This window comes from Cyrtonyx montezumae, unplaced genomic scaffold (assembly GCF_038088225.1).
Source record: "Cyrtonyx montezumae isolate F1298 unplaced genomic scaffold, pur_monq_1.0 scaffold_14, whole genome shotgun sequence".
Taxonomy (NCBI): domain Eukaryota; kingdom Metazoa; phylum Chordata; class Aves; order Galliformes; family Odontophoridae; genus Cyrtonyx; species Cyrtonyx montezumae.
In genome coordinates, this window is record NW_027071870.1 from 376,961 (window position 1) to 403,048 (window position 26,088).

The following is a 26,088-nucleotide window of genomic DNA, read 5'->3' on the forward strand; positions in this document are numbered from 1 at the left end:
TTTTTATGGAACTTTGAGTATCTTAGAATTCCCACAGTGATTTTATAAACACACAGAGGCAGTGAATACCAAGAAGATCTGCTAGATAAACAGCAAATCAGATGAGAACTAGAAGCAGTATGAAAATATACTACATGATTTTGATTTGCGAGTCACCTAATAAACAGTAATACACATTTTTAATTTTTTTTTTTTTTTTACTGAGCAGACAAAGAGCAAGGCAAATGAAAACCAAGTCCCAGTGAGCATCCAATTTTTCCGGTGGCTAGTCTCAATTTCAAGTTTGTCATAGAAAAATGTTAATTTTTGCCAATTTTACTTACTGTCAGCTGAACCATAATACTTAATCTCAGGAATAGAGGCAGATGTCTCTTAGATAACACACCTGCTTCTTTTAAATAAGGAAATACAGTCAAATTGCTTTAGTTTATCCACCTGCATGAACATATTCTAGTTGAAGAAGGGAGAGTTGTCTGTAAAGTATTGATTGTACTTAATTTGCAGCAACTCAGATAATTGTTACACCTTCAAGGGATGGATGTAGAGACCAAAAGAATCAGATTCAATGGCAGTACAGTGTGTCAGGATGTGAAGAAAGCAATCAGTCAGAAGAGACTAACATTGCACAAAGCAGTTTCAACTATTGCCTACAATAAGTGCACAAGAACAAGAAGATATGTAAGACAGCATTTCAACACCAGCAAGACAATGTATCTAGAGAAGATTATAAGAATGAAACAGGTCTATAGTGACATTTCCCCAAAATACCTTTCTAGCCTCTAGCCATTTGTGGCTCAGTCATCTTCTCAAAACAGAACATACTCTTTCCGGAAAATTCCACTCACTGTCTCACCTAAAACAAGTCAAGGTACAGAAAGCCAACTGCTATATTTACTTCAAAATCATCAGTGATTAACCATTTGTGTTCTAAATTCACAGCCTCGGCAAGAAGCACTGCTAAAATCCTGAAAACAAAAAATCTCAAGGAGGCACATGGGGTTGAAACCTCCTCTGTTTTCCACTGGTTTAAGCCATGAGTTACTCTATGTATGTTGCATCCTTTTGAAATGACTGTTGGAGGCCAATCAGGCCTAGCAACTAACCTGTCTCAGTGATAACTGCAGAGGGTAGGAAGAATCCAGGGTTCATCCTCTCACTTTTCTATTACAGAGTAGCCAATATTTGTAAATAGGCAGTCAGTTTTCTTTCAGATGTCTCCCTCACAAACCTCGTACTCAGCTCCCCAGTCCTCCTTTGCAGGACTATGGACAACTGAGCAATTATTCTGTATGTATAAAACCGATAGTGTGAGGTATTATACTTCCATGAAGCATACATATTATTAAGAAGTACAATAGGCTTTATGTTCTCTGTTCACAAAGGATGTACACTCTTCAAGTACAACATCTATACTTCAGAAGCCTAAAAAAGAAAAATAACTTGCCATTTTCATAATAAAGTTACCAAGTATTCTCCCCCAGCCCTCCTTGTGAAAGGAGGAAATAGTGACTGTTGATAAGAAGCAGGTAATTTCCTCTTGATTCCTATTCATAAGCTCCTTATGAATGTTAACACTCTAGACCTTATGTATGATTAAAATTAAGATTTCTGCCTGGCAATACTTGCTTCCCTGTACAAGCTTGGCCTAAACAGACTTCCAAATCATTAAAGTTGTTTGCATAAGAAGAGAAGCTCCATTTTATCATGAGCCATGGCAGCCTGGTAGGCAGATAAAGCTTTACCCTAGACAGGTGTGTTAACTTCTTTGTAGTTCTGATCTTCCCATTCATTTACTTATTAAATAACAGAGAAAAATAGATCAGATAGATACATAATTTACAGTAACATCCACTTTCTACCATACATACTGCCTAGCGGCAATCTCCTTCAGCTTTCAAAAGAGTAAGAAAATCTTTCAGATTTTTATAATGTAGAATTTTAAAATACTGGTTCTTCTCAAGGCATTGATATCATGCAACTGAGTATTTAAAAACAGAATCTGTCATTTATTGTCTAAATGAATTGGACTTCCATGAAAGGACAAATCTAAAGAAAAATAAAGCATGGAAACATTTCACAGACAAAAATTAGTATATTGATGTGAGTTCTCTTAAAAGAAATATGAAGAAATATGAAATGAGCTTTAAGCTCCTCCAGCCAACATGACCACATGCAAATGCATTACTTTTATGTAATTGCTTACACCCCAGCTGTGTTGCAGTACAAAATCCATTAATATCAGTCGTCTGTGACCTTGGAACTGAACAACATGATGCCTTCTTTTTTATTCATATTCATTTGCATAAATCCCTAAGGTTTCTCCTACTAGGGGCAGAATGTACTACAGCCCTGTAGGTAGCTACCCACATTCCTGTCAACCCTGTATGAGATCACACTACATGCATCCCGATGAGCACCCAGTTCCTCAGCTGTTCTCCTACTAATCCCTGCCTAGAGCTCACACTATGCCTTTGACAACTGCATAACAAGATAAAACATGCAGTTTAACAGGCCCTACCTGAATCTGACCACTTACTTACTTAGTACTCATAGCCAAAGGAAAAAGAGCCCCTGGAGGAGGCTCTCAGACTTCCATCAGGCATGTATGTACTTTGGAGCTTGTAGCCTAATTAGGCATGGTAGCAAAAGGGCACTTATTTTCCCTAGAGATCCAGGTCACAGCACTCCAGCAGGTACTATTACAAATATACATCATTTTTCTGGGAGTACTCATACTGGAACACATTGAAGAACCCTTTCTACTGAAAAGATCCCAAGTAATCAGAGATCATCATGATTTTATGGCACACAGGACAGAGGATACAAAAAAAAGATAGAATGCAACTTCTTGAAGTAGGCAGGGAACAGAATACCATCTGTTGATGGTAAAAAGACCAAGGTCCTTTCCCAAGCCAGACAGCAGATAAATCACATATCAACAAGTCTGACCATTTTTATTTCTCCAAAAACCTTTACCAAAACAAAAGACCTTCATTCACCTCACTACACACTTAATTGCCTTCATAAAAAATGTATTCTGACAGCCCTGCCTCAAGAAGCAGCACCCAAGTGCTTCTGTGCTTTCTTGGCTCATCTGGAAGTCAAGGTTGGCAATTTTCACAAAGGAATCTGTCCTTTGCCCACCATGTGATATTTTGAAACATAGAATTTCATGCGGATACACACCTCAGCTGTCCGAGCCCTAACCTGAAAGTTCTGCCAAAGACAGGCACTGTTAAGAAAACCTTATCCTAGCCTGGACTGCTTTTGTAACAGGCAAAGTTGATTGCCACTTATACACGTTCATCTGTTTATATATATTTGAATGCACATATATATGTGTGCTCACAGAACACTACTCTGTCTCCACTGCTAGGTCTCTGAGTCAAAACTGGTTACCATCTGATCAAGCAATTCTACACAGCAGTCTGGATTAAAAAAATATGAGGCAGCCTGATTTCCAATAAGAAAATTCTCAACTTAAAGAAAATAATAATTCTTTAAGATATACAGCTTTGGTTCCTGGCCTTTGCACTTGCCCAGCACATCCTTCCAACACTCAATACCTGAGCCATTTCATGTCTGTCCCTGTGCTTGAGCCATCTTTGCAGGCAGTCATTTTCTCACATGCTGGTTTGACTGGCATATGAATTGGCAGGGCTCATTTGGATGGCTTAAGTTGTGGCCAGGTTTCTTTCTCCCCACACAACAACAAGGGGTAGTAAATCTAATGCATCTCAAAGCAAGGGAAATGGTCATACAGAATAGCAATAGTTTGGTCTCCAAAAACAACAAGCAGGGGAGAGGGTGAGGAGCAGAACCTGGGACAAGGGAAAGATGAAGCCAAAACAAGTAGATACAGATATAAAAATCTTACATAGATTACACTTTTTATTTTCTTTATCCTCTTCTGTTGTTGAATGCATAGCCCAGGATGCCAATTCAAAGAATGCTCTAGAGTGATTGAGACCAGTATAATCACAGAAGCAGAGACATGGCTGCCAACACCATTGTGAGCTTTCTGAACAGCAAAATCAAGTAGGACATGTACCTTTTCAGGTGTGCCTGTCATATGTTGTCTTCTGCGTGGGTATTTTACTAAAATAAACAGCCCAATTTTTACATATACTTGCACATGGAATGTATTCTCTTTATACGTAAGTATGTCTTACTGTACTAAACTAAACTGCACTGTGTAACTGACAGGTGCTTGCAACCCAAGTTATACAACAGCTAGGTTAGGGTTCCTTGCAGGTTGCTTGGAGCTGTGCCTCACCTTCTATCTACTTTTAGAAAAAGAAGTCCTGAAAGCCTTGGGAAGGAAAAAGGATTGAGGTGGAGAGGCTGGATAGGCTTCGCAGCAGGGATGGGCAGACAAACCCACGATTGATTTGGCTTTACACAAATATGGGTACAGACTGGTAATGGCCAACTCTGGTACATGCATAACTAAAGCTAGGAATGTTTCTACTGGTTGACACAAGAGCAAAGGAAGGACTGAGCAGAAGCAGCAACAGACCCATACTGTAACCTTGGGAAGACATACTCATGCATGTCACATTCACCACCAAGAGTCACCATAGTTGTCTTATGTCTTCCAAGAGGCTGAAATGGAGCTGGTAGACAAATTCAGGCTACATTTTTCTCAATCATTAACCAGCATCATGAGAAAAACCGTGTAAGAAAGATGTTTTCAGCTGAGAGAGAAAACATCATACGCATCTTGTCCAGCTGCAGAAATAAGATAGGCTCTAGCTGCAGCAGAGACCAGATGGCACTCCACGGGATGTAACCAAAAACAGTCCTCATATTCTCCTACCAAACAGTGGACAATTAGCACTCCCCAGTACTGAGCAGAGCTATTTTGTAATATATAAAAGAATTTACTTGAGAAAGCAAACAGCCAAACAGAACTCTGTCCAAATATCATGTGAAATTGACCACTTTCACTAGTGAAATTGACTTGCATTAAAATGTATTACAATCTCATTCTACCTATTTTGCTGTTATTCCTGTAGCTTAAAATTTCATATAGTCTTAGCATTAAAACTACATTACATCTGGTTTGACTAATATGACAAAAGTATTTACTCCCAGATCCCTGAGGGCTGAATTATTTTTCAGCATCCACCGTAAGTTAAGACTAGTTAGAAAGACAGTCCCAAACCATTCCTTTATCCTACTTAAACCTTATTTTGGGTAGTACATAAGTCTTATGAGAGCCTTGCTAGAGGGCAAAGATCCTCCTCTTCTGTACCACATAAAATCACCATTATCCCTTATCGATCAAATTCACATTGGTAAGCTAGATAACAAAGATGTAAGACACTATATAAAATAACAGTTATCTTTGTTCTATTTTCCAGTTTGAATCCTCAGGCTATTGCCTCAAGCTGTACACAATTCAGGCAGTAGTTTGTAACTTGAATTTTGGTACTGAACAAGTGTTTATTTTTCAAGTCACAGTAGAGAAAAATGAGACAGAATGCTTTAGATAGAAAATTTAAATTTTGTTTAGTGATAATATATTGCTAGTGCAATATCTGACCCTTACATCCACTTTTACAGTACTCACAGGTGCTCCTGCAGGACATAGCTCTCAATCCAGAAGAGAGTGGAAGCAAATATTTAAACATGTGAAGTTTCTGACTGTAACTTGAATTGCTTACTTAAAATTTTGGAGTTTCACTGGGCTGACACTAACAGGATTCCCATGTCAGAATAAGAATGTCATCAAGGAATTACTCTTCATCTTATTAGTAAACAATTTAACATTAAACATAAACCTGGATTTATTTGTAGTAGTAAAATAGATGCATGCAAGGAGGCTTTTGTTCTTCTATTATCTTGAAAATGACATATAAAGTACATAAGTAACAAGTAAAGACCTGTCAAGAGCTCAGATTTTCAGACATAGAAAAATGTTTTAGCATCTAAAGGCTATGGCACAGCTCCACCAATATCAAGAAAGGAAACAGTTCATCATTCTTCTGCTAGATCTCTATCAAGATCATCTCTGCATAGTTTTCTAAGGGATCATAAGAAAATCGAATCTTTTTAGTTCTTTTAAACCCTTTTGAGTCATATTTCTCTGCTCTAGGGTTTTTATTACAGATGAGTTAGTTGCAAAAACACATAATATCCCAAAACATCAATCTGAAATGACATAATGAGAGAAGGATTTGTGGGTTTTTTTAAATCAATTACTGACAAATCAATATATCTTTCTGCTATTTCTGCTTCAATGTTTTATTCTTTCATGAGGTCTACATGTTCAATTAAAGACTAAATGCATTGAGCTATCATATCATTAATTGTTCACAGTAGGTGAAGTGCTCCTACTTATATATTAACACCCTTGTGTAGTAGATAGAACAACAAAAAGAGCTAGGGCTGTTCAGCCTGTAGGAGAGAAAGCTCTGAGGTTACCTGAAAGCAGACTTTCAGTTTGTAAGGATGGGCTATAGAAAAGAAGGGGAAAGACTCTTTAGCAGGGTCTGCTGTGATAGGACAGGGTGAAATGGTTTTAAACTCAGAGAGATTTTGATTGGATATTAGGAAAAAGTATTTTACAATTAAGGCAGTGAGGCACTAGAACAGGTTGCCCAGGTGGTGGTGGTGGGTGCCTCATCCCTTGAGACATTCAAGGTCAGGCTGGACCAGGCTCCAAGCAGCCTGATTTTAGCATGAGATGTTCATTGTGGGAAAGTAGGACTAGATGACTTTTAAAGGTCCAGCTCAAACAACTCTTGTGATTCTATGAATTGCCTCACACAGAGACATTATTGCTGTTGTACAAAGTCCCAGCAAGAATCCAACATTACTGCCTTTGTGGAATGCTTGTAGTTAAAAAGTCTGATTTGCACATAACTTTTCTCCATCTCCAATTTCACTACAAGTTCCTCCATTGTTAGTCAAACAAGTGATGATTTGAATGTGTAAATTTAGAGGTACCAAAAATGAGTAGCACTTTTTCCTACCTAATGTGTCTGTCTTTAGGTAGGGTTTTTTTCTGGTGGTGCTGGGGCTTTTATGTTTACTATGCTTTTATACGTCAAAAAGCTCCAAAATCTTCAATTGAAAGACTTTGCTAAATTCATCTTGTGGCAGTTTGAAAAAATAGTCATTTATCTCAGTGATGAGTTTTAGATTGGACTATGTGTGGTTTCTGAAATTAGTACATTTTCTATCACATTTACTGCATTCTTTAATACATTGAGAGTACCATTTATAATCCTTGGACTTTTCTGGTTGTACTTTTCTCAAAGCACTGACAAAAAGGCAAAAAAAAAAAAAATGAAGACAAGTTTTACTTCTGCAAACCATGTAGTAATCTTGCTTATAGTTGACACACATTCTTAGATCTCACTGGCTTCAACAGCAGACTGATTTTAACTGCATTTATTCTGAAAATATTCCCTCTCGGTTAATAAACACAAAAAAAATTTTTGTATGCTCTTGCTTTCACCTATTTCCCCTCAAACTGAGATTTACCATGAAAATGGAAACAAATAAATGCTACCCTAATATCTCTTATTGAATCCAAAAATACTTTTGTAAGCAAAGATCAGCAAAAGTAGTTGACGAGAGGAATTTCACGAAGATGGACTTTGTGCTCCTGTGTCTCAGATAAAATATTCACCTTGTTCATTTGTGCTGAGGTTGAGAACAGAACTCTCCAAGAACTGTGCAAGCATAACCACTGTGTGATCAAATGTTACATATGTCTTTGACTCCATGCAAGCAAACTCCAATATAAAACTATTTATATTTGTACACAGCCACGCTAATAGATCATTTAAGACGCAAGCCTACTTAGCTCACATAAAGCTATACATAACTCAACTTAATATGTCCAGAATTAGGGATGATTCATCTTGCTACCTCAAAAGAAGAGCACCTAGTCTCTTAATAGCACATGGCTATTCAGTTGTGTTCTAAGCAGGAGAAATGACTATGTTTCTACAGTAACCCTCTACAGAAATCTCATCTAGTTTATGATATGCTGAACTCCCCACATGGGACATAGTTACTACTCCATTTGTATGTTAAATCTTCCCACAGAAAACTTAAGAATGTTTTTGGAAGAATTTATTTCCCAATATCTTCACTTAATATTAGAAGTCAGATCTTGTCATAGACCTGTGGAAATCCAAGAACATTTTTGGAAATTGTTTCAATCATAATTATTTTGTGGTAAAGCATTTGTAGATTCTAACAGTAGTTAAACTTCACTAATTACTCTCAACCAAGCAGAGATAATCTCATAGTAATGTGAATTCAGTGCATTCTTGTTACAGAATCAAGTAACAGCCAAACCAATTTGTATAGCTTGGTGTTCTAATTCTACCTATGGCCAATATCAGATGCACCTAAGGAAGTTGTAAATAACACAGAAGAGGAAAATGTAAGAGCAGAGTAAAATATAGTTCACCTTTCAGAGAACAAAATACTTATATATTGAGAAATTGTAGATTCAGTTGTGTGTAGGGAAGTTCATGCTAGCATTTCACATTTAAGGGTTTGTTTCTGCCTTAAAGCAGAACAACTTACATGCTTACAGAACAATTGGTCTGCTAGCCAAGAGAGGAAACCACAGCAGAAGGTATTGATAGTCACATATGGTCAGATCAAGGGAAACATCCGGGCTTAATACCAGCTGAAGTTCTGGCCATCAAATGTTCCAGATACCCAGAGAGAAAGCTGCAGGCACCTGGGAAGCCTGATTTGTGGCAAACCTCACACTTTCTGCCTGACCTTACAAGTAGGAAAAAAAGAAAAATCCCACTTTTACCATACCATATAAATATAAACTGCTTTTATCCATCTCCATGTCTAAAGTGGCATAGTGACTTATACTTGTTCTCTTACTTATCCCAAAACTGCTACAAGGATGATCTGTTCAAGAATTGCATGAGATAAGCACATAAGAGTTAAAAATAAAGCTGAGAGAGAACTCTTGAACTCTTGCTATTCATTACTCCTATCTTTTCTAGTACTCAGTCTTACCATTTTTTGTAAGTCTGTAACACAATATATCCTAGCATTTTAAAAAACATCTGTGTTTGATACACAGTTATGCTGTAAATAAATCTCCAATGAAGTGCTTGAAGGTTTATTTCCTACTTTTTAGCAACTAAGCATAAAATATTGGGCCATAAAATGCTTACAAAACTAGATTACGGGAAGTGAATAGAATACTGTTATCTACTGAATGAATGATGGGTCAAACAGTAGCTTGAATTCTTGTGGTGAATATGACTGTGACCTTCACATATACCATTGACAGAAAGCAATTTTATTTACATTTTTAAATCCACATAAAGGTGAAAGATGGTACTGCTATGAAATGAAACTTTTTTGTGTGTCCCAAGGAATAACTAATATTTGCCAAGGTCACTTGTAGCCTGAAATGAAGCAAGACTTTCTCAGTTCTACCACCAGTACATTTTGCCCAGAACTGGTGGCACTGCCTACCTATCTTAATTTATCACTTGAAAAGTATTCAAATCTTAAGTTGGAGAATTAAGAAATGAGAGACTGCTTTTTTACCAACTAGCTACTGCTGCAAACTGATCACTAATTATGTCTGGAGCTGCTATAACAAGCTACTTGTTTCAGCTCTGTAGTTTAAAAGGCATATCCATCGGTGATGGGGTGAAAAAAGGCTTACTTTAAGTATTTAAATACTAAGTATTTAAATAGCAGATTTTTGTTCCATTCTGTATACACCAGGTATGGCTAGGTGCCATTTTTAATTAAAAAAAATTAAAAAATCCATCTGTTACTACATACCATTACCTTTGCTCTCTCTAAGCACCTCAAGATGAAATATTTTTTACAAGCCTGGTCTGTAACCACAATACAGTCAGCTCTGCTATAAGGACAATATAAACAACTTCATTCTTCTAACCATTCTATTTAACACTCCAAGCTTTTCCAGAGTATAGCATTAAATAAATAAGTTTATAGAATAGCGCCATTTTGGAGAGCATTTACTGCCACACAGAGTGCCTAGGAGAGCACGTGTCTATAAATTATATGTGGTTCTGGTAGCAATGCCTATGATTAAGGGTACCTGAAACTTCCCATAATAAGACCTTTCTTCAGTTGCTTATAAAAGTTTGCTGAACTTTAACCACTTGAAGTAACATTTTCACTGCAAGGTATCTGCCTCAGTATTTGTTTAGCCTTTGTGGAAAGTTCCACACAGAATGGTTTAGAGAACAAGATTGCAGGAAAATATACCTTGCTTTGATAAAAGAGTTCTTCTTTTAGAAATCCTAATGTTACCTTTTTGGAGAATTGAAAACCTTTGAAAAGTGGTAGGGCATGTCCTTTTTGCCAGGTATATAATTTTTTACAGTTCCTGAAATTTTCATTCAAAGTCAGTCTAGTTTGCTATTTTCATGGGGTTTTTTTCTTTCTTTTTTTTTTAATCTCAGGTCTTAGCTATTATTTTAAAGAAACACTTCAGATTCTAGAGTTAAAATCACTAATATTCTTTACATGTTCCAGTTCCCATATCTAATTGTATGGAATAACGTTTACATGTTCCAGCTCCACAAAACAATGCATTTTCTCAAATCAATAGAACTAGATGCACTGAGCTACTATATACCTGCAGTTCTTGTTCCTGATGTCATAAGCCAATGAAATGAGATGCTGAAGTCTAATTCTCCAATTTTCTTACTGATAGTTCCTGCCACATAGGCACTGAAGAAAACATAGAGACTAGATGTATAGAGAGCACTCCAAACTAAACTACTGCAGGAAGATGAGAAATGAACTTAAACACTTTCTGTCATTTCATAGGCATGTACCACTCCTAGAGTTAGGAACCTTATCCTGCTATTGTTAATGTGACCAACAGACAGAGTCAGCAATGTAATTTTAACTTTCTGACTCAAGCATTTCTTTTGCATCAAAACAAAGCTTTTTTATAACACAGAGCTCTCAAGATCTGAAGTGGTTCCGCAACAAATGAAATTCTATGCATAAGGACAAAGGGCAAGAAAGTCTTAATACAAGTGCCTCAGAACTTACCTATGAGCAGATCCTGTTTCCTGAGTGCATTAAGCCAAGTATAAAATAATGAACAAGTGAAATCAAGAAAATCTCCCATCTTGTTCTACTAAACAGTGGTTTAAGCATAGCAAGTGCGAGTGCTGAGTTCACACTTCCTAAATCAGAAAATGAAACTGAATCTCCCAAAAAACTAATGAAAACCTCAGCCAGTGGGCTGATGACAAAAATACGAATGAGAACAAAGAAAAGCATCCTGTGATCCTCCTATACCTTATTTATAAATTTCAGGTAAGCTATACGATCCAATTGAAGCCACTCCTTGATAGCCAATACACTTCCTGCTTTCACATTCCAGTAAGAATTAAGATTAGTAGAGAAGTTACAGCAATTTAGGCTGCTTTAGTGTTGGCATTTAAGCTTAAAAATAACCCAGAAGTCTATTCTAGCTGATATTAATTCTACCATAAGTAACATTTGAATGTGAGGTGGTCATTAATCTGGGAGCAGAGCTTAGCTGCATGTTGTTAGCATCTTGCATCTGACTAATGCGATATTTCAGTGTGTGACTGAAGGTGGCAGTTGAGCTCAGAATGATCAAACAAGAAAGCTATGGTCTGGCATATCCACATAAAAGATACTTGAGGACATCCACATGGAAAAATGTCCAGGGATGATATCCAGAGTGTCATGAACAGAAATCACCATACAAATGAAAACCAGAGCTTGAGCGCATGGTTGATGTGATTTATGAAGATCATGAAGTTATTAATGAATTAAAGCTAGAAGCTGTGACAGAAGAAGACAATAAGAATGAGAAATAAAGAATAATGCATGTAAGAGAAGTTTTCTGCACAGTCTTTTTCTTAGACAATTACCGTGAACATTTGTGGGAAATCATTGCTCTGCTCAGTGGCAATAATACTGTCTGAGCAAAAGAAAACCCTAAGAGAAGTTTTCAGGCTTGATCCAAACTTGTGACCAAAATAAAAATCTTAGGCTGCATGTAACTTTGTATCAGCCATTAATGTTGTATAAATTATTCTTAAATAGCCTGGTCGAAATAAGCATATAATGAGTCAAGATTGTGCAAGCTCAGCGGTTCGGATGGAATGATTCTTTATTTAGTTTCTGTTGATTTCTTTGATTTCTCAGAAGAAAATTGAGCTAGGATTACCATTTGATGCTGTACTGATTTCTATGCAACTTCAGTGACTCGTTCACATTTTAGAACCAACAGCGTTTCACTAAATATGTACGTTTTGCTCTTCTTTTTGAGAGCTAATAATACATATTTTTTACCATACCCAACAAGTCCTCAAGTAAACACAAAGGTGATGAAAGTAAAAAAAAAAACTTATTAAATAGATTGCACCATGTGATTTTTGTTTTTAAAGGTAGTACCCACATCATGTTTATTTGTCATGAAATCAAAACAAACAAACAAGCAAATAAAAAAAGTACAAACTCGAGTTTATTTTTATAACCACTGGTGATCAGTTTTATGCTGGCATTCTACTAGGACTTCTCTGACAATGTAGTGAGACATTTAACATCCTCAAATAACCCCAACATTACTTCTGCTGTCAAAGAGTACTATCTCAATTAAAAAGATAGTTGAGGTTTTTTTTCCGTTAAGCCATCTTCATGACAGCTTTTGTTCTGAAATACATACGCAGAAGGCGCTGGAAGCTAGGATAAATTTATCAATGTAATTTCACTAGCAACGAATTTCCATTCCCATTGGGCATATTTATTGGAATCTGAATGTAGCTGGTCACTATATTAATAGAGAGCAATTTATTTGATTAATTGACCCTATATTTCTGTTCCTAAATAACCTCTCCTATTTTTATTTACCTTTTTTATTTTGTTTCATTTTGTTTTGTGGTTGGTTTTTTTTCTTTTTTTTTAATTCATGATCATTCCACGACTTTTTTCAGAATATTTTATGCTGGAGTTTGCTTGGGAGCTGTATCTAATCGCAATGATTTTTTTTTACAGGATATGGTGTGACGTGAGTCTTCACATACTGTCTTTGTTCTCTACTTGACTTTGCCATTCTAAGTGCAGTACAACACTTCTGATGTAGTTAGTGAATATCTAGCATTATATTTGAACCTCTGAACATCTAAGGGATGCATAATCCTTAGAGAAACGATCCTTATCTAACCAGTCATTGGGAAAAAAAATATATATTTACATAGACATACACTGAAAAAAATGTATGAGAATAAAAAGGATGACAATACAGGACAATTGAAAGGTTGTGAGAAGTGTGAACTTCTATATCTGGATCCTCATGGTATTATCCCAACAAATGTCAAGCTGTTTTTCTGTGAAATGTTTTCCATCACAGAGGTATCCTTCATGCTTTTCTGCAACCACATAATCAGCTGCAACTAAAGTAAGGAAAAAAGGGCAGCAAGGAGCATGGCCCACAGGATGTGCAAGTATATCTCTATGAAATTAGATTCATAGAATATATAAGCAATGAATTTGTATTTAAAAAGTTATTAGCATAAAACTATTCTAAATAGCCTTTTCTAAACAGGCATAAGAAAGAATTATTCTTCATATTTTTACAGACTGAGATGAAAATAATAATAATAATAGTAACAATAATAACAATAATAATAATAATAATAAAAAAAACACAGAGTACAGATGTAGTAGCTGAAATTCCCCCCTAAATCCTATAATTTAGGAATTCATCTTAAATCAATCATGCAGGGTGGATCATACTCAAATAGGTGTAAGTGTGAGTGGACTCGGACTAATTTCTCCATTAATATGCAGAGTTGAAGTAAAAACTAAGCTTTGGCAGTGGCATCCTGCAAGCATTACCTTCCTACCAATGTACAAGATTTCTTGATAAACACGAGTCCATATGCCTCTTGTTTCCTGAAGTGTTTTGAAGCTCAGGAGATTAACATCTTTTCATGAGGAACAGAAGTATATGCAACTTTAGGGGATGTAAAATACGTGAGCAAATTTGACTCAGGGACATGTCCGGATAGCTGAATTTTAGCCTGAATCACCAGGCTAGCGAAGTCACAGCTCCACCTGTTGAGCTAAATAAAATCATCCACCCATAACAGTTAGCAACATAGATTTTTTTTCTCTTTTTTCTCTTTTTTTGCCAGAGATCATTAACAGTGTTCTACTAGGCTAAAACAAAGCCTAAAGGTTTAGGGACAAACAACTTAGTTGTTATTCCAGGTGAAGGAATACTGTAGCCACTGAACTATTCTGCCAGAGCACAGAAGGACTTGGATGAAAAAGAAGAGTTTCATGGCAGACCAAAGACAGGATCCCAGTCTTCTTGGTAAATTTACTAAATCATACCACAATAACAGAAACAACATCAGAAATGAAAGAGTACAGAAACCATTCACCTCCTTCTGACTTCACAAGAAATGAACTTGCTCAGACCAAAAACAATGAATACCACTAGTGAAAATCTACCATTAGAGACACACATAGATTCTCATTCATATTTCTTATAATACTTATTTCTTTCTTCTGTGCTAGTTATAAATAGCCACTGCAAACAAAGAAACTCAAACTATAATGTAACAAAATATCATTCTCAACTACATTATAGAAGTGGAAATCAAGATAAGGACACCAATTTATGACCAGAGTACTCAATGGTTCACACAAGTCTGAAGAGTGTGAGCAGTCAACAAGCAGTATTTTTGTGGAAGAATACGTAACGGTAAATCTTTTTTTATTTATTTTACTAATATGACCATCAATTCAAGTACATTTTTTTCTGAAAGGGAAAAAAAACTGCACTAGTCTGCAAGAAGTTTATATCAATAGCCATTAGTCTTCAAATCTAGAGTGCAGACATAATACTGCATATAGTCCACACACGGCTTCCTCAGATATGTCACCATTTGCATATCTTTGTAATTTTAGAAAACAGTAAGTGGTGCTTGAACACTCCAGAAACACATTTACCAAAAAGACAAATGAATAATCTGTTTGAAAAGCCTACTTTGGAGTTCATTTCAAAGATAAAGTCATTTTCCAGACTATTTATACAGAAGTTGAACTGGTAGCATGAATAAGTCATAGCTCATGATTTTTAAATTCAGGGATTGAGCAGAAAAAAAAAATTATTCAATAATAGTGTATAAATAATAGTGTATAATTATCATGTAATTACTTTTTATCCAAAAATTATTGTGAAAAATAATAAAAGAAATATTTTTTGGATAAGGGATGATAGGTATTATAATGTTTGCTTATAAGCACAATTCCGTAATAGATTCAAAGTAGACCAGATGTAAATTATTACTCTGTAGGATTTATAAAAATACATATGCATGATATTTTTTGGCACAGAAGAAGAAACATTATACCCTAAAAGCAGAAATATATTTTAAAAAAAGGAAGAAGAAACTTCCTGCTTTCACTTTCTTATGATTCTTGTTCAGTAAAACACTGAAGCACATGAGCAATCCTCCTATCTTCAGTTAAATTTGTGTTTTATAAAAAGTAGTCACAAACCACTGCACCTACTCTGAAGTGTCTGATGCAACCCCACAATTTCAGAATATTCTATTCACTGTGCAGAATAAAAGCAGTCGCACCTCCTCTAACATACTTAGTCACATATTTCCATATTCATCTGGATTGCATTACACTGAAAAACTGAACCATATCATTACAATCTGCTAACCCATCCAATAACTTTTTCAAGGCTTACATTCTTCTCTAGTTAGCAAATATTAAGTGCATTAAAGATACAAACATAAGCCATGTTCTGATACCTTTATAATTCTGTGGAATAATGTATTATTACAGTGACTGATACTATCTTAGCCAGCAGAGGTACTCACAGAGTACACATCAAGAGAAGAGTACCACCACTTGATTAACTTAAAGAAGCTGAAAATACCACAGCTGATTTACACAGAGCACTGTTTTATCAAAGGCCAGATGATGATGTTCCTTACTCACAAGTGACCACTCTGTGAACTGGCGAGTTAAGAATATCCTTTGTGCATATAACTACTAAAAAACCTATTTTTTATATATAATTCAGATATAAGTAGGTAGTGTTAATAAAGGGTCATATTCTTGTACTTCTCCTTGCAATATGTATTACTCCACCACCTTCTTTAAGCAGTCCAATGAAGACAATTGAACTGTTAGTGAAAGCAGAGGTAAAAAATAAGTAGGTATATAAAATCGTGTGTCTATTTAAGGCAATACATGTTATAGATGAAGGCAGCAGGATGGAGCCCATCCTTTTCAGTGGTCAAGGTTTTGATATTTATCATGCACATTTTTAAAGTCACATCTCTGTATTCATACTCCTGCTTATTTTTCTGCTCTTTCAAGATCCATGCACTTAGCAATTGTCATCCATAAAGCTACAAAATTATTGCTGTGTTTTATCTAGCAGTGTTATAAAAAAGCCTTCTCAATGTGCAAAGCATTTCTAGAATAAGCTTTAAGAAAAAAAAGAACTCTGTATGCAATACATAGTAGCTATAGTAAGTAACAACAAAAATTACTCTAAATTAGAGTCAAATTACCAAGTAACACTGATTTTAAACAGACTGATATTTTACAATATTACTATTGACTGTGCAACAACTGTGAGGGCACAGCTTTAATATTATTTTTATTCTAAGACTGTATCTTCTGAAAAGCTTTAAATGCTATGGATGAGATCATAAATATAATAAAAGCAGTCCGTTAATTTTATATAAGTAGTTTTGTGTACCCAAAGGCCTATGACAACGCTTCTTGACAAAATAGCTTAACAGAAGAATTGTTCTTCTAAAGTTCATTCAAGAACGGCTTATAAAAATATTATGATACAGGTGGTCTGAACTTTCCACAACAGAAATTCCATTAGTAACAATTTTTGAAGTGCTGTCAATTACACTTTCAATTTAAAGATGCACCTGAATAATGACAACCAATTCTCAGTGATAGAAATGATATACTTAATCTTGAACAGGAGATAGAATCTATACTCCAACTGAGTCTGCTGATCCCAGGGACCCTGTCCCAGCAATCATCTAATTTTAAGGAAATGCACAAAGAAATAGCATAGGTATATTTTACTTACTAGTTTTTCAAAAGTTTGGCAAAAAGCAGAATGATTAAAAGCTCACACAAAAAGAAACAACTGGGCTGTACGCACAAAGAAACAACCTGGCTCTTCATTCTTAAAATTTATTTGCAGTAAATGAACCTGGATTAGAAAATGAAATTTGAGGAAAATAGGGCACTAGTGTCATTATCATTTGGTAGTCAATCAGAAAGCATACTAAGCCTTGTTTCTTCCCTTTTCATAAATTGCAGATGTGGAAAAAAGCATATTATCTTTCCATGCATTGATGCACTGGTCATCCTGTCACATAAGCGATGAAAAAGCTAACAGAAGAGGTGATACCCCAGAGGACATCAGCAAAACCAACATGTGAATGAACAAGACAGAGACCAACTAGCAAACAAATACTTTAAAAGCAGACACAGGGGACAAAAAGAAAAAATTATTGAACTATCCCTTGAAGAGGCAGAGGCAGGGCATCTGGAGAGATAGATGCAGCATGCAAGGCAGATGAACATTCCTGAGACATTTGTCACTAGGTGGACTGTGATACACTGACATTAATGAGGGTGGCATTTGGAAGATAAAAGCAATATCTCTGAGGCAGACAATGCAGTTTCCAGGCACCATGCATGGGGACATTGTGTAATCAAAACATACTGGAAAATGATCACATCTAGCAGAAGTACCCCAATCACTACTGATATTCATAGGAGAATATGGACAAAGAGTAAAGGCTTAGAGTTTTGTCTGTGGGGTTGGTGGAGATTGTGGGTTGTTTATCCTCATAGCCCAGTCAATTCCTATCACATTTCTTTATTGAAGGGCTCTCCATCAGTCATCCACTTATACCTTCCTTGTCAACTGTCGGTGTTTCATTGACAAGTGCTTTTCAGGCAGCAGACCTCTAGAGGACAGCTCTGTCAATAGTGAGTGGGGATTTACAGGAGTGGAGGATCTTGTGTGTGATTACCTACTCATGAATGCAAGTATGGAGCTGGAATATACCCCAGCCCTGGCTGTCTGAACAAAAGCAAGTGGAGTAAGCCAATCTGACTGCCCCTTGATATTGTCTCAGTGCACCACTACCCTGAAAGTAATGTCAACTCTTGACTATGCATGAAAGCTTTTTCCACTACAACCCAGAAGATGGGAATTGTCAGTAGTAATTAATCATTCCTTGTTCTCACACTTCAGTATCATTTGTGTCCCATAGCCCATTTTGATTCTGATGCTTTCAGATGTCCTTGATCTCCCCCCCAAAAAAAGAGGATGCCATGCTCTGGGATGGCACGAGGCAAACACAAGCATCACAGAGCAACCTTCCCAATCCCAGAGGCATCATACTAGGGATTTCAGATAATTAAATGCAAGATCTCATCCCTATTCCCCTTCTCAGTCAAGCTTTACCCCTCTAACCAGCGTATACCCTGAAAATAAAGAGGTTGCTTTGCCATTAAAAGAAAGCCAGCCTACAGCAACAGTAAACACACTGACCTTCTTGTCCACCCCATCCCCTTCAGGAAAAGTGATGAAGACAACCAAACCCCAAATCCAGAGCGGGTTTTGATTATGGTCTGTGCAGCAGTGGCCCGAAATACTGACTAGCTCGGGACGGGGTATCTATGACGGAGGACTTTCCAGGGGCAGGCTTGTTCCCCGGCTGCGCACAGCGAGTGACGCCGGCGGGGCAACGCGGCAGGAGAGAAGAGGAGCGGTTCTGAGCGCTGTCCGCGGTGCTACCGCCGCTGCCCGCCGGCCCCCGGATCTCTCCAAGGTGCTGAGCGGCGGGGCACGGGGCCGGTGCTGTTGGGGGCGGCCGAAACGGTGTGCCAGCCCCCGGAGGCGGTTGGACGAGGCGAGGCAGCCGCAGAGCACGGCACTGCCAAGTCAGCCTTGTCCCGATCCGTCTGTAAGCCCCAGTCTGCTTCTCTCACAGCTTTCCCCAACTTGAAACATCCAGAGACTCTGACAGAGAGAAAACCAAAATCACTTAAACAAAAAAAAAAATCACATGGACTAATCGTGCACTGAAGAAAGTTTTGCATCCAGTAACAAACAAGAGAAAGGGAACCAAAATTAACTCGGAAAGGGATAAGGACAATCTCTTCATGTTTCCTGTTTAGTGTTGCATGCATACGGCTCAGCTCCACGTGTAAGAGTCACTCCCCATGTTGTCGCAAAGTTCCAAGAACCGCCCGGCTGTCCTTCAAAACCTCCTCTTTCTCTCTCCACTTCAGCTTGGGATGTGGTAGAATAAAACTGACTGAATTCCTCCTTTAATCACAAACAAGACTATCAAGGCAAATTCTGGGAAAATAAACTGTTACTAAGCAGCGACCGGTGTCATAGCAGTTAAAATAGAAGAGAAAAGCCTCTCACGAAGTCAATTCTTATGTAGATGAGGCGACATAAGAGCTTTTCTCTCTCTTAGCGGGCTTAGTGAATTTCTAATTTGCCCAAAGAAGCCCTAGAGGAATGAGGAAGAAAGGGCGGGAATATTGGGACTGCCAGTCATAATAAATATTGCCGTGCTCTGGATTGTCGCCTAGAAATACACTGAAAACGAGGAGATCCAACGCCATTGTCTTAGCCGAGTTATTTCTCTTGACCTTCGGCTTTGTCCACCCAGGCTGAACAAACTTCCTGAAACAAACATCACCCCTGCTCTCCACAAGATGCACAACTTCAGTCTCTCTAGGTCACAGAAAGGGGCAGAGATTGAGAGGTAGTTTCCCCACCAAAGGAAGGACACTCTCGGAAGTTTAAAATACAGCCAGAAAAACGTAGGATTAAACAATAAACTAGAAGTACTGTCCTGTGGAACAGAGAGCACTGTTTCACCGCATTGAGCAGCCGCCAATATATATCATATCAATAAAAAGGAGCTCTTCGAAAGCTTGCATAGTAATTGAGATTGGAGATCTTTTTTGATATGGGTTGGCATTTCCTCATATCAATCTGACAGAGCCAACTCAGGAAATTGCTGGTAATATTCATCTGGGGAGCAGTTTCATTAAACGTAATTCATTCGACTTTCACAATAAATTGAGTGACATCCTTACAGCAGAACCTTTTTATCCTTGATGAAGTGCTTGCCAGCTTTTGGTTTTCCACTTTATTGTCACATTCCTTAAAGCAGAATCGTCAACATGTCAATCTGCTGCATGAAAAAAAATGCTAAAGCTGTATTTACAAAGCACCCAGGAGGTGGTTTAATGCTGACTTATAAGAAGAGCGAGTTGAGAGTTAAACTATCTGATAAATCACAGCATAACTTCACCCAAGCCCAGTCGAGAGAACAGAAGCCAATCCTAGAGAGGGAAGGATGGCTCATACATTCATTTTCTCCAAGTGCTGGCTATTCCGAGCAATTGGTTTCTTAAACTGCTTCACCGCACTTTCCAAGACAACTGGGAGATCGGCTTTTTGTTAATTAAAATGGCGGTTTAGAGATGCAGGGACGTATTAAAGAACTTAAAATGGATACCTGTAGGTACCAACTTGGAAGTTTTGGCTATTCAAAGGGGAGGAGATATTGGATTGTATTCAGGTGCCTCCCTAAAAGGTGAAATCCACTCAGCTGCCTTCTCCATAGATTTAAGAAATCAGAATAGCATGTGCTGAGCAGCAGAAAAACAGAATTTCAGGGCAGAAGAACTGCTCCTTAAGCTCCTAGGGTGGTCCCTGTGGTCGGGAATGAAGGAAGCCCGCAAAAAAAAAAATACTACTAATAATAAAATAAAATAAAAGTATGACTATCAGAAAACTAGAGCACAGAGAAGTTTGCTTCACCAGGTGCAAGTGATTCGAGACCGATTTCTACACCCGTGCCTTACCTTCCGAAAGGGTAACTATTTCCCCTGCACCTCTGCGAATGCATCCCAAACCCCTTTTGAAAAGGGAAGCGGGATTGTCTCAGGAACGTGTCAACTCCCCGGCACAAAAAGCCACTTCTCTCCCCCAGCCCCCGCCAAGTGCTCTCCCCCCCTTCCCGCATCGGACGTCAAATTGAAAAATGCAAGAAATTGCTTGTTTGAAAAAAAAAAAAAATAAGAAGCAATAGCCGAATGCTTTCAGCACCAAATGCTTCTGAGAAAATACTGTGGGTGGTGATTATGACAGGACAATACCTTCCCTCTCTTTTGTTTTTTGTTTTCTTTTATCTTCTTTGCCTGTAGAGCTGGTTTTTTTTTTCCTCCCACATCAAAGTAGGACACAATCAGCAACTATCTTTAAAAATGAGAAAAAAAAAATCAACTTATCTTCTCAGCACGTGATATCTCTCCACGTTCTCCATAGCTTTCATTAACCGGGGTGAAATGACCGCAAACAGAGCGACACAGAGCGAAATTAAATGTACACAAACTGCGGAGCCACCAACCCCCTGTTTACCCCCTCAGCAAACACCGCACCGAGTGTGTCACCGCTAAGAACAATTGGAAACCGCTCCTCTTCGCGACATTTTTGCAGGAGAGCCCCGCTCGGCTGTCGGAAGGCCTCCAAACGGTGTGGAATAGACCTCGCAATCCCACCGACCCGGGAGGAGGTTCGCAGGCTTTTTGCAGACACCTCTGCCAACGTCGTCGCCCTGTAAAACACGGTGTCCAGGAGAAGCTCCCCCGCAGAGCAGTCCCTTCGCAGCCCACGTCGGGGGTGTACGTAGGGGGAGGGGGAGTGGGGAATCATCTCGTGATTTGCCCTTGTTCCGCTTAAGCTCTGCACGGAGGAAAACCTCCCTGCCAGACAAGGCTTGTGTAGAGCCTAATTGACAAACCCGCTGCTCCGGGCAGGGAGCAGGCAGCGAGAAAGGTGATCCCAACAGAAGAGTTGCGAGCTGCTACTCCTTCCCTCTCACGGGGTAGGAGGCTGCCCCCGGAGCGGTGTGGCAGAGCTGGGAGCTCAGCGGGGCCCGCAGGCAGCGGGCGGTGCGGGATGCGGCGCTGCGGGGCCCGCAGGAACGGGGCGGTGCGGGATGTCGAGATGCGGACAGCGGACGGGGCGAGCGCTGCCGCTGCCGGGAGCCCGCCGGTCTGGCTCGCACCAAGGGGCAACGCGCAGCCTGTGGGAACGGCTTTTGGCCCCTTTCGGCGCTGGCCCACCGAGAAACAAGTGGTTGGGAGCTTTGCCGGCTTTGGCAGCAGCTTTGCTGTGCGTTTTGTAGTCGCTTCTGCAGCATGTTGCTTCTACCCCGGGAGGAAGAAAGAAAGAAGGAAAGAAAGGGGGAAAAAGACAGCCTGGGGTTTTATTTTGCTGCGGTGTCAAGCTGGAAATTCACCAGCAACTAAGTAGGAATTAAACGAGAAGGTTTCAATGACAAGAACAGTGTAGGACTCTGGTGTCCTTATACACAGACAGAAATGAAACCCAAAAAGAAAGAAAAAAGTCTCCAGTCTCCGCGTGGATTTTTCTCTCTAAATATTTGCATGCTTCCTCAATGACAATTTTGAGCTCGGCGCAGTACTGATAGCTGAGAAAACATTATTCATTAGAATACCACCGAAGTGCTTTGGAAAGGACAGCGAAGTGTCTCGGGCTAAATCCGTCCGAGTGTGGCATTTTGAACACTTTGTGCAGCTCTCTAAATCTGAGGGAACAAAAAAACCTGCAGCCTGTGGAGATTAACTCCTAATTCTACCGCATAAATACAGAGCCACTCGTTTAGGCCAAAGGCAACGCACTCCCAGCGCAAATCAAATGTAATATTTGCAATACGGCACACAGAGAAAACACTTGTCTCTCACGGGTTACCTAATGTTCTTATCAATAAACATAATACAGCAAAGCGTCCCCACCCCAGTGAAATTCCCACTCATTGCGGCCAGCCGTGACCTCTATAAATTCCAGGCAATAAGGCGGAATGGCATACGGCTCTATTAAAAGGAGGGAGGAAAGCAGAAGCACTTCTCTCTCTGTCTTCTTTTTTATTACTATTATCGTTTTTCCCTAAGACTTCATTAGGAAAATGTGGAACGGTGGAAGAAGAGCAGAGTAGTGCGCCAGGTGGGGGGTGGGGAAGGGTCGCACCGCGGCAGTGCAGTAACGAGGGGGCTCGGGGCATCTGCTGAATGCCGCCGGGTTCGAGAGGGGGGGATGTGCGTCCACTCGCCCTGAGTGGGTCCTGCCACAAACTCGGTGGGGAGCAGTTTGCGTCGTCATTTCGTTTACCCTTCCTAACAGGTTGGGCACCGAAACTGAGTCCACGCAGAGGGACACCGGGGGAGAGCACCGAGCGCTGCTGCTGCGTGATTCTGCCTTCACGCTGCGGAGGAACTCGGTGCTTCCACGCCATCACTTTATTGCGTGGAGAGGGCCCAACGCAAACTTTCCGACGGGCTCTTGAATGCAGAGAGAGGGGAGGGAGAGGGGCCAGTATCGCTCGGCGGGGACCGACCGAAGGCGGGAGAAGACCCGGTGGGACGGGGAAACACTCCTTACCCCCCCGGGCGTTCCGGACGAGGAGCGTACCCCTTCCCCCGGTTTGCCCTTTATTTCCGAATTTATTTACTTTTTTTCCCCTATATTCTCATTGTTTCAAGGGAAACTAGGAAAAAAAAAAAGGAAAAAAAAAAAGGAATACATGGTCTCCTTTGCTCAGTGATGCCAAACCCGAGATAAATAAATAAATAAATAAATAAGCATTCAGGTAATGAAGTCTGTAACTAAACGGTAATTGAATCAGCATAATTTGCACACTGAATGGTTTTCAAATGCTCCCAGTTTACAATTAAAGGAGAATTAATGCGCTTGTTGTTCAGACTGCGGCGCATTAGAATAAATCCAGCGCTGTTGTTGTAATGAGTCGAGAGCAGTTTAACTGCCAGCAAACACATTTAAAATTTAACGCGACGTATCGATCTCGCTCCGGTCCTTTTGATGGATTGTCTGCCGCGCACTCCTTTTTTTTTTTTTTTTTTTTTTTTTTTTTTTTGTCTCCCGGCTCTCCCCACCCCTCCGCCGCACAACCGTCGGGAGACGACGCCCGCCGGGGGCGGAGGACGGCGGGAGGGCGCGGGACGGGCGCGGCCCCCGGAGCTCCGCGGCCGCGGGGGAAGAGCGCTCCGCCGGCCCGCCGAGCGCCGCGCCCGCCCGCGATTGGCTGCCCCACGCCGGCTGCGCCGCGCTGCACCGCAGCGCCCCCATGCGGCGCGGATGCGCCAACGCAGGCAGGCGCGGAAAGGGGAGCGCCGCCGCCCCCGCCCCCGCCGGAGCCGCAGCCGGAGCCTCCCGCGCACGGGAGTCGGGGGGTTTGGGAGGCTGCCGCTGGCCGAGGGGTTCTTCCTTCCCCTCCCCTCCGCCCCGGGGAAGAGCTACCGCCCAACGTTCGACCGCTGAAAGCACCGCGGCGCGGGATGCAGGGAGCAGCCTGCCTGGTTTTGTTCCCGGCGATTGCTGAGGGAGAGAAGTGTGCGCTAACGGAGATAACGCCTCTGTGTACCCGCGTTCCTCCGGGAATCCTAAAAGGAGGTTCGCCACGGAACTCAGCGGCGCTTCACGCGGGGGAAACTCGCTGCGCCGGCGCCGGGGAAGCACGGCCGCACGGCAGCGGGGCGCGAAGTTGCTCCGGTCCCGAACCCGAAAGGGAGACCCGCGGCAACACCGCGGGCACCGGGAGCCGCGGCCCCGAGGTGGCACCGGGTCCCCGCTTGCGCCCGCTGCCCCCTCAGAGACGCGGCCCTTCCCCGGGGATGAGAAGTTCCGACTGTGCTCTCCGCTCCGCCGGGAGCAGCCGGCAGAGCCCCGCGCCCCTCCGGCCCGGCCCTACCAGCTGCCGTGAGTTTGTCGGTTCCCCGGCGCTCCCCGCTGCCGGCCCGTGCACTCACCAAGTAGAGGGTGGGCTGCAGCAGGAGGACCGCGCACCAGTACACAGCCTGCATCCTCGCCGCTCAAACTTCCCCCGCGCTGCCTTCGCTGCCTCTTTGTTCCTCGCAGAACATAGATCCACCTGACATCCACTTTACGGAACAAGCGGAGCTTTCACCAGCCTAGACAAAAATGAAATTATAGACCTCATGACCACAAGACAAACGTTAGGCTCGAGACAAGGGGGGATGAGAGGTGTGTAGGGAAGGAGGGGGGGGGGGGGGGCGGGGGAGAAGAAGGAGATGGGGCGTCTAATGGGGGTGGAGGGAACGGAAAACAATTAAAATCGAGTTAATCCAGCGGCAGAGCGGAGTGGCCGCCCTGTCCGGGTTGGCTGCGGAGAGCCCGGCGGCAGTGCTCCCCGTATAGTAACCGGGCTGAAGAGCCCCGTGGTGCGGCCGGGACGGCCCGGGGCTGCCAGCGCTAGCCCTGCGCGCCCGCCTTCGGCGGGGGCCGGCACAGCAAAGCGGGGAAAAGGACAGGAGGTGCGGGGAGAAGGGCTCCGGCTGCCCCCCCCTACCCCCCCCCGGGGCGAAGAGCTTCGTCGCCGGGCCCCTCAGGCAGCTCCGCGACCCCCCCCCCCCCACGCCCTCAAGCGCCCACCTCCCTCCTCTCGCCGCTCCGTGCCTCGCACCGTGTCGGGGCCGCGCCCCGGAGCGCCCCGACGGGCGCTGCCCCCCAGCCCCGGCCCCAGCCCTCCTCCGGCCCCGCGCCCCACGGGGGGGCCGCGGCGGGGATACGTACGGCGTGGGGGATCCGACGGCTCCGCGGGGCGCTCCATGGGCGAGCCTAGAGGGGCCGAGCGGCGCGGCGCAGCCCCCCGCCCCTGCGCATCTCCTTGCCGCGCTCCGCGCCGGGCTGTCCCGCGGCCGCTGGGCATCCGGCGCAGGCACTGGCGGGGCGGCCGGCGGGCTCTCCCCCCCCTCCGCCTCCCCTTCTCTGCACACAGTCGCGCACGGCTCCGCCGAGCAGGAGGACACTTACGGGAGGAGGGAGCTGCCCCGGCTGCCCGCTCGCTTTCGGCGGGGGGAGCGGGCAGGAGCGGTGGCAGCGGCGCTCCGGGGCGTCCAGGGCGATTTGTCTCTATTAGAAATGACTTATTGGCGAGGGAGCGGCGA

General features: G+C 41.7%; 1 protein-coding gene across 1 annotated transcript in view; it reads right to left on the minus strand.

Annotated features, from left to right (window-relative positions):
* Positions 1 to 25,724, minus strand: part of NXPH1 (neurexophilin 1) — a 133,716-nt gene extending 107,992 nt beyond the window's left edge. The window contains exons 1-2 of the mRNA XM_065731550.1: positions 25,715 to 25,724; positions 24,931 to 25,092 (exon numbers count right to left, since the gene is read on the minus strand). Coding sequence (XP_065587622.1) covers positions 24,931 to 24,984 — 54 coding nt within the window. The 5' untranslated portion in view covers positions 24,985 to 25,092; positions 25,715 to 25,724. The remainder of the gene's footprint in view (positions 1 to 24,930; positions 25,093 to 25,714) is intronic.
* Between the last annotated feature and the right edge of the window lie 364 nt (positions 25,725 to 26,088).